Genomic DNA, 9,809 nt, shown 5'->3' with positions numbered 1-9,809 from the left:
TAATATTATTTCAGAGGCCCAAATTGTTCATTTATAACTAATAAATTATGACAATTAAATACATTTCTTAACAATTCATAAATTAATATATTCAATAAATTCACTTCTAAAAGAGAGTGATGAAGAATGCAAGAAAAATGAAGAAAAAAATAATAAACAAAATAAAAGCAAAATAATAACTCTGCTTCTTTTAGCTCGTAACAACCTAAACAAGATTACAAAGAAGACATATGGCACGACACACTGTGAGAAATCATCTTCAAACTTTTCATTTATTAATTCCCACATTTATTATTACAAAAAAACATCTGTGCAAAAACACATCAACACATTTGAAGTGATCAATGATGCCTCGTGAGTTCTCCTAATAAAATAGAAAATACAAGAGAACCACCACAGACATCGAAAACGTTTCCTTAGAAATATACCAAAGCACCACCACACAGGCAGGCCTAATACTGAGACTGTATGACCGTCACGTCATACAACACATGTGTCCACACAGAGACACACACCTGGAATTTCCGACTTTATTCCCTAAACACACTTTCAATCTAACAATGTTTTCAAAAACATCCACTGGAGACCAGAAAAGACAGTGGCTTCTGATCTTGGAAATAGTAATCTGGCGCCTAAAAGTGTCTCATCCTTCATTGTTATAAAACCTGTCTAACATGCTATGAGGTGCATATGTCCCTGATTCAATGCTTTTGTTTTAAACACGATGGTGGGGGCCATTAGCTCACCGCTCGCCTGACCTTGTGTATTACAACGTGTTCTTATTTGTGCACCTTTTTCAAATTGTAGCTTCAATCATAGCTCATCGTTTGGGCCGTTTAACTTCATCACAGGAAATCCAATCATGCTGACAGATTTATATTTGAATCACCTGTTCTCTCTTTATTTTCTTCAGTAAGACAGGGAAGTTCAGGAGGAAAAATACTGACTGGCTGCTGTCATGTGACCAGCTTCCTGACCAATGACAATGGCAGCTTGGGATGTCATCGTATGACATCGTTGACTCAAAGTGAACTGGCAAAAGTCAAACAAACACGCGCACACATGCACAGGCAATGACACACACAGTCACAAACACACACAGGTACAGACATGCATGGGCACAGACAGACGTGGGCACAGACACACAAGCACATACACGGCTACAGATAGAGGGTGACCGAGAGAGTGCGTCACAAATAGAGAGAGAGAAGAGAGACACACACACACACATACACACACACACAGAAAAGGAGAAACAGAGAGGGAGAGAGTCACAAATAGTGAGAGTGAGAATGAGACACACACACACACACACACACACACACACACACACACACACAGGGAGAAGGGAGAGAGAGGAGAGAGAGAGAGAGAGAGAGAAATCGACAGAGAGAGACAAGAAGCGAGAGACAGAAAGTGAAAGACAGACAGAGAGACGGAGAGGCAGAGCGAGATGAGCCACTCGTGTGTCCCTCCAGAGACACCGCCCAGCGCCGCGTGTGAGCGCTAATCCCCTCCAGGGCCCTCCAGGTCTGTGATGAGCACGTTGCCGTCCGACTCGGTGGCCTGGGAGTCCGTCTGTCTGTAGTACGCCCCCCCCACCAGCGGGGGGAGCCGGCCGAAGCGCGAGTTGCTCCTTCGGTACAGCAGCCAGAGGACCCCGGCCGCCACGCAGAAGATCAGCACGGCCACCAGCACGGCGGCGGGGATGACCCCCCGGTGGAGACCTGGGAGGGAGACCGTTATGAGGACATGGGGACAACAGGGCTGTCGCTTGTAGCCCCGGAACCGCTGCAGGGTCGTTGTTTGAATGTATGTTGGAAGGTGTGTGTGTGTGTGTGTGTGTGTGTGTGTGTGTGTGTGTGTGTGTGTGTGTGTGTGTGTGTGTGTGTGTGTGTGTGTGTGTGTGTGTGTGTGTGTGTGTGTGTGAGAGAGAATGTGGTTTTGATTGTGTGTGAGAATGTGTGTGTGAATGTGGTGGAGATTGTATGTGTGTGAATGTGTGAATGTGTGTGTGTGAATGTGGTTGTGAATGTGTTTGTCTGAATGTGTGGGGATATGTGTGTGTGTGTGGATGTGTTTGTAAATGCGGTGGCGATTGTGTGAATGAGTGAATGTGTTCGGTGAACATTTGACCAAGTGCATGTACACATTCACGTACAGATGGAAACAGGATCCCACTGGTAATACTGAGGTTCGGGGCTTCAAACCAAAAACCACCAGAATAGTTTTGAACCTTCAGGTTGCATCTAGAGACTCTTGTCTGCCTACACTTCCACCTCACCGTCCGGTATGAGTCCCTGGGTTCTACTGGAGTGTGGTTAAATGTGTGCTGTCCTTCCTACTCCGGATGTTTTTAGAAACTCTTGTCAGGAAAAACTCTTAAATATACCGTTCCTCCAACACTTACTGTGCACTTGGGTTGTTGTTTGTGTGATTTTCAAATTCTGTTTGTGGGATTTCTCAGTCCTGCTGCCACACATTGCTTGTGAGGAAGTGGCCAGGTTTCCTCAGGTCTGCTCATTTATCTACAGACGACTTGATGATGAAACAGAACAAACGCTGCGTGTGTTCTGGTTCTACCGAAAGGGGCGCGGTCACCAGCGAGCCTGCTTAGAAGAAGCCTTTGATTTCAGGAACAATAGTCTTCTATCAGCCTCAGAACCAGCTCATACTAGAGCTGGATCTCTGGGCCCACACGGTACAGTATTCCTCTTATGTTTTCGTCTAAATCCTAAAAAGCCTTCCTGATTATTTAATAAATCACAACACCTGTTCTACCTGTTCTATGAGTCGATGAGTTCAATGACGTGAACATGCAGAGAGACGTCGATACCCATCTACGGTTCTTCTGTCCTCAGGTTAAAGAACATCAATGCTCTAATGGAGTCCCAATATGAATTAATAGGGTTTTATCCCATCTCATTCTGTCACAGAGAGTCATACAGTCAGCGGTCGTACAGTTCCCTGTGAGCGTGGGTCGGCTATTAGCAGCTTGTGCATCACATTCATTTATCGCTAAGTGTTATGAGCCGCCAAAATAAAAGTGCTTTTTACCGTTTAGCGGTTCCACTTCCACCTCAGTTATCGTGTCTGCAGGAAATAAAAAACACAATGGCAAGAAAATTATAAATTCAGTTCAAATACAATTTCTAAATATACACAATATACTGTATATATACAATCCCGTCCGCCCGCAATCCAACACAACAATCCCGTCCGCCCGCAATCCAACACAACAATCCCGTCCGCCCGCAATCCAATACAACAATCCCGTCCGCCCGCAATCCTACAGATTCTACAGAGTCTCACAAACTCAAAAACCAAAAGTTGCCAACCCTGCAGGGGGGCACCACACATTGCTACCTGGTCTGTGGGAAACACTGATGACATATGTAACACACGCATGCATGTGTATATATACACCATATATACTCTCTCTCTCTCTCTCTCTCTCTCTCTCTCTCAAACACACACACACACACACGCACACACGCACAGGCATCAGGATGCAGTACAGTGGGGTTGGGGGTGGTGTTGGTGGAGGTGGTGGTGGTGCTGCTGCTTTGTACCGGGGTGTGTCTTGCAGACGAAGCCCAGGCGCTGGGTGCAGGCAGACAGGTGCCACATGCCGTCCAGCACCCTGACAGACAGGCAGCTGTCTGCAGACAGAGCGCTGCGCTCCGGGGCGCGGAAGTGCCAGTTGGTGTAGTTGAGGGCGGAGCCATCCAGCCAGGCCAGGGCCTTCGCTGGGAGGGGGGGGGGAGACACACACAATTCAACGGATCAGTATCAGTAACCTTACATTCACACTACACGCGTCCGTCGACGGATCTCGTCGACTTTGCATGGGGGCGAAATGCCCCATGCAAAGAATGCATTGTGGGTCCGTCAGTTCTAAATGCATTGTGGGTCTGTCCGTTCTGTCGGCTCCGTTGCCTGCTTCAAAAAGTTAGAGATGTTCAACTTTTCGGGCCGCGACGGATCCGTCGGCCAATGAGATCGCGTTATGCAAATATACGCAAATACACTGTCCAATGAAATTGGCTTTGTAATACAACCTGGGAAAAACACATGGATACGTCAAAAAGCCCCCATCAGATGTAGTGTGAATGTAACGTAAGTTTTGACTACATCACTTATTTGGTCCTTGATGGCTGGTTCAAGCAGCCTCACCTGGCGGAGTCTGATTGGACTCTGGGGCTGGGTGAGGCTGCACACCTGTTGCACATTAAGTAATCAGTGTGCACAGGTTAAAGCAGCCATCACTAAACCCACTCAGGGAGGTCTCCTGGACGGCAGCGGGGAACCCTTACCCTTACCCTTACCCTTACCCTTACCCTTACCCTTACCCTTACCCTTACCCTTACCATGGTCATGATCATCATCATCATCATTAACAAAGAGGTCACCTAGGTGGAGTGTGGCAGCCAGCTAGGTGGCGTGTAGTAATGGTCTTTGCTACAGTCCTCAATTCAAAGATGTATTCAAAAGTGAGAATGTTTAATCAATAAATTGATGACAATAAATAGAATAATCTAATTGATGAATCTACAAATTTAGAATTTACATTTACAATGACTCACTAACCTAACCCTAAAAATGTTTAAATATATGAATTGAAATGTAAATGTATGAATGAATGTCGCACAGACACCCGCTGTAGCAGGTTAACGGTTGGAAGCCTAATACTAAGACTATATCACTGTTTGGATTTCAGTTCACCACGAGGGATCCCGTTGTTGATTACATGAATTTAAACATGAATAGATTAATTAAAAAAGTATGATTTAATGAATGTATTAACATTTATTAGCATGTATGAATGAATACATGAATGAGGTTATTGATTAACTAATTTATTGGTAAATGAAACCTGAATTAATGTGTGTGTGAATGAATGGATTAATTAATAAACAAAGTAATTAATTAATTCAAGTATGGATGAATGAGCACATGAATGGATGAACGACACAACAGAAGCTTACCCTGTCCGTGTGAACCCAGTGGGTGAGACATGCTTTCACGATCAAACAAGCAACTTTCTAACCATCTCCTCCGACCTCAACCGCCCGACCGTGACCAGCAGACCCCAGCCAGGCAGGAGCTGCTCCGGCTCCTTCTACAAACAACAGCGGTTCTTACTGTCGGGGTTGAAGAACATGCCCAGCCACAGTGTCTGGTGGGGGAACCCGGACGACCACAGCTGCTCCAGCACGAAGCGGTTCTCCGTCTCGCTCTGGATGCTCAGGACGTCCGACGTGTTGACTGAGGGGGACAGAGCGCAGCGCCCACCAGGAGGGGGGGTGTGTTAAGCGGGGGACGGGAGCAGGCTGGGAATAGAGTATAACAGACTATCCTCTAATGGTGGTGTATTGAGACGAGGGAGCTCAGTGTGACGGGCTAGTCAGTGGAAGCGACGAGGTGTAGCCAATGAGCTCAGCTGGTCAGGGCAGTGGTCTACCTTTCTGCCTGCAGTGGTCTCTGGCTTCCTCCAGGGTCAGCCTCTGGACGGCGGGCTCAAAGTTATAACAGCCGTTCCCAAACTTCACCCACGTAGAGGGACACACCACCTCGTAGATGGTGAAGGCATTGCTTCCTGTGTGAGAGAGAGAGAGATAGACAGTGTTGTTATTAATGTGCATATTCTTCTACCGTGTTGCATTCCTGTGGTTTATCAATCAATCAAACTTAGGTGATATAGATCCTTTGTGGTAATAACTGAATACAAAGTGCTTAACAAGTGAAACGCCAACACAAGAAGAAGAAGAAACATGAGGAGACCGATCAGATTCAATTACAAACGTAAAGTCAAACAGCAGGGACAGCGCCCCCTTTGGTTGAATATGAGTAATTACCTGTCACTAACCATACAAAACACTCATGGATATGTACAGGTCTGCCTCTGTGAGAGCAAGCTTTTTGTGAGGTTTGTGAGATTTTGTGTTTTATTTCGCTACTTTCTATATTTTACACTTACTATATTTTACATATTTTACACTTCACTTACACTTACATTGCCATGAAAAAACAACAACAAACCAATCCTTATCATATCCTAACATAATATTCAAATGATTATAATAATAATAATATTATTATTTATAGTTATTGTGTTGTGTTGATACTGTGGGTGTTGTACGACATATCTCAACAAATAGAATTCAAAACGACAAAGGAAGGACCTTGAGCGAATCAGACAGCAGCCCCTGTCATCCTCCGTCCCGTGTCTCTGGGGTCGTCGGTCGGCTCATTATGCATGCAGAACACCTGGTTTCAAAACTCTAAATCTGCCACAAAACAAACTGGAAAAACTGACTTGGCGGGGGGACGTGGCACAGCGCCCCCGGCAGCGGCCTCTCGCAGTCGGCCCGCCTCCAGCCCCCGCTCACGTCGATGTACACGCACTCGCCCGTCACAAAGTCCTCCTCGTCCTCGCTGGCGTCCCAGTGGGCGTACACCGTGTCGCTGCCGTCCGACCACTGGTAGTTCTGGCCGTCCTGGGAGGGGAAAGGAGGTCACGAGAGTCGGGTTGGGAGCTCGGGCTGACACATGAGTAGATATGATGTTCCTGGCCCGGGATGAGGATGAATACATCTCTAAGATGTGGTAGGTTAAACCAAGCCAGGCCAGGCCAGGCTATGATAAGATAAGATCAAATAAACTGAGATCAAAGGAAGATAAACTGAAATAAACCCTCAACAAAAAACAAACTGAATTTGACTCTAAACTAAACAGCGTCAAAACAGACCTACTACTCCACCAAGCTAAACAGAGGTCAGCTAAACTAATTCATCTAAGCTCGGCTGACAAAAGGAGAAGAGGAAGCAAGATAAGACAAGACAAACAGGATGACAGCAGAGCCGCGCAGAGAGGAATGGAAGACAAAGCAAACAAACAGCAGGAGGGGTGCTGGGGAAATTAATTCCATCACTTCATGTGTTCACTTCAGCCTGTGCGCGAGTCATCCATGCGTGGGCGGGCTGATTACGTGGACTCCCTGCTGAGAGAGCATATGCTGGGAGCGTGCACGTCTCATGCACGCCGTTTCAACACAGGCTGTGGGGCCCAGATCCGAGCCAACCTCGTACCTCGTAATTACCTTAGCTCTGACCCAACCCTAAGCCCCTTACCCTAGCTCCTAACCCCCAGACCCTAACTCTAAGCCCCTAACCCTAGCCCCTAACCCTAAGCCCTAACCCTACCCCTAGCGCTAAGCCCTAACCCTAAGCACTATCCATAAGCACTAGCTTCTAACCCTAAGCCCTACCCCCTAACTGTACCCTACCCCTAGCCCCTAGCCCCCCTAAGCCCTAAGCCTGCCCCTAAAGGCCAAATCACACATATTACGTCCTGCACATACGCAAAGATCTGTGAAGATCTACATCGCTACTCAGAGACATGTCTTTTCGCGTTGCCAAGTTTGTGGCAAGAAATCGCAGATTGCTCGAGCTTGGAACAGGAGAATACAACTTATTCCCAAGGTGAAACCAAAACACTGTATTTTCAGTTGGTTGCAACTGATCTGTTTGCTCTTCTTTTCATTTACATTCGGGCTAGGAAATGTATACCACCCCCTTGTGTATACGGATAGTAACTGCAGGCAACTCTGCAGACATGGGCCTACGTACGTCCTGGCTGTACAGGCCGATCCAGTGCGGCGCGGCCAGCCGGTTGACCAGCACGGTGAGGAAGGCCTGGTGGTAGGCGTCCGTGATGCTGGCCAGCTCTGAGCCGATGTCCATGCAGGCCTGCTGGGCCTGGTACCAGCTCATGTTGCCCGGCAACACCTTGTAGCTGCGGCTCTTGTAGTCCACGTTGTCCGGGACGGGGTGGTGGTACGTGTGCGTCGGTGGTTTGGACGGGTCTGGGGGGGGGGGGGGGGGGGGGGAGGAGAGAGAGATTATTATGCAGTCTTGTTTATCATTTGATACCCTGTTTTTTCTCTTGCAGACAGACAGACCGAAAGACAGATAGATAGATAGATATGGACAGACATCCAGACAGACAGAAAGACAGACAGACAGGACAAGAGAAGACAAGACTAGACAAGAAAGTATATTAAAGGTTAAAAAAGTTCCAACTGAACTGAAACAGCCTTTGCAGAACAAGTCAAAGTCTTATAATGCTGATAGTATTTAAGAGAAGCTGGTTTGTGGTGAGTGTTTATTTACGAGGATTAAGAGGACTAAAATAGACTTGTGAGGCCTTCATCCTTCAGATGAACGACACATTGATCTGCTGTCACACCGCGTTCTGATTGGTCGGTCTCAGATTGCATTGCTCCCTTATTTAATACTGAACTCGCTCAGGGTCACTGATAAACAGATCCGATATAAAACAAAGCTCCAGTTACACGTTCAAACGCACTAATAAACATTCACTGTGTGTAATGCACTGAATGATGTGAAATACTGACCACTTCATCAGATTACATTTTCTCCATTTATCATGTACAGTCAAAGGCAGAACTTTGCATAGATTTAGCAGGTGGTAAACCAAATGAACTGGGTAGGTATGACTGTATGCAGTCATGCAGTCTCTGTATACTTAAGCAATAGATCACGACAGGCCGTGGTATACGCTCATTATACCACAGTTAAGGGCCGTTGTCCGTCCCGACGCGCAGCGGAGGGGCGGCGACCCCCTTCACTGTGGTATAATGACCGTATATCACTGACTGAAGTGATCTATTGCTTTTATAAAACGGTTACGTAAATATGGCGAAATTAAAGTCATAGACACCCTCAATTTTGAAAAAGCGAGAAAGTCGGAAAAGCATTTCTTTTAACGAATACAGAAAAGTAGTCCCTCCTGGCTGCCGGCAAAGTGTACGGCGGTTGCTATGCAACACACTAGCGTCCTTCAGAGAGAAGGCTAGAGACGGTAGCTTGGTTCGCCGGCAATTTAGAAGGCTAAATTGCCGGCGACCGTGTGCCTATTGCTTTACAGGCTTTTTTTAGGCTTCAGTGAACTATGCTATCGCTTTTATATATAAATAAACAACAGTTCAAGTTAGGCGCGGAGTGATACTGGACTCTGTAAACTGAACGGGCGTCATAGCTGTGTGTATACGCTCAATATACAACGGTTGGGAACCAATCAGATCGCTTGATTTAGGCCCCCCGTTTTATAAAGTACTGTATACAGTCATACAGAGACTTTTGGGGATTTTTTTGTTTGTTGCCACTTTAGGGGAAAGCTACCTAACCATGGCAGTTTGTATGCATTGAATTGAATTGAATTGAATTTATTTTTATTGAATTGAATTTAATCAAGTTGAATTGAGTCGAGTCGAGTCGAGTCGAACTGAATAACTGATCATTGTCAATTGATTCTCAACTGCCCAATTTCGGCCGCGCGTCTTACATCGCGACAGACGGAACAAAGATCCTGGCTGATTTACACCTGGACATCCGGACACTTAACCCGGGGTCCCAAGGAGCCGGCCGCCTCCTCTAAAGCGCCTCCTGTGTCCCCGTGCTCAGGGTGGCGGACAGACGGACGTCTCACCCTGGGCCTTCTGACAGACGAAGCCGTAGCTGGTCTCGGAGCACTTGTCGTCGTACCACTTTCCCGCCAGGTGCAGGTTGTGGTGGTTGGAGAGCACGGTGCACAGAGGCTCCCCCGCAGCCACCGCCGCGCTCAGCCACTCGTCCGCCTGGGACGCACACACACACACACACACACACACACACACACACACAGGGAGACACACACACACACACACACACACACACACACACACACAGGGAGACACACACACAGGGAGACACACACACACACACACACACACAGGGAGACACACA

The 9,809-nt window shown here is 47.0% G+C and overlaps 1 protein-coding gene across 1 annotated transcript in view; it reads right to left on the bottom strand.

The window, feature by feature from the left end:
- Positions 1-585: 585 nt before the first annotated feature.
- pla2r1 (phospholipase A2 receptor 1) overlaps positions 586-9,809 on the bottom strand; it is a gene marked incomplete at its 5' end in the record, with an annotated part of 27,857 nt that continues 18,633 nt past the window's right edge. Inside the window, 8 exons of the mRNA XM_084476165.1 lie at positions 586-1,727; positions 3,058-3,093; positions 3,573-3,749; positions 5,146-5,268; positions 5,465-5,599; positions 6,320-6,500; positions 7,632-7,867; positions 9,514-9,661. Coding sequence (XP_084332291.1) covers positions 1,507-1,727; positions 3,058-3,093; positions 3,573-3,749; positions 5,146-5,268; positions 5,465-5,599; positions 6,320-6,500; positions 7,632-7,867; positions 9,514-9,661 — 1,257 coding nt within the window. The 3' untranslated portion in view covers positions 586-1,506. The remainder of the gene's footprint in view (positions 1,728-3,057; positions 3,094-3,572; positions 3,750-5,145; positions 5,269-5,464; positions 5,600-6,319; positions 6,501-7,631; positions 7,868-9,513; positions 9,662-9,809) is intronic.

The sequence above is a fragment of the Micromesistius poutassou genome, assembly GCF_964030765.1.
Source record: "Micromesistius poutassou genome assembly, chromosome: 12".
NCBI lineage: Eukaryota > Metazoa > Chordata > Actinopteri > Gadiformes > Gadidae > Micromesistius > Micromesistius poutassou.
The sequence above is the reverse complement of the archived record's forward strand: the minus strand, read 5'-3'. Positions and strand labels throughout refer to the sequence as shown.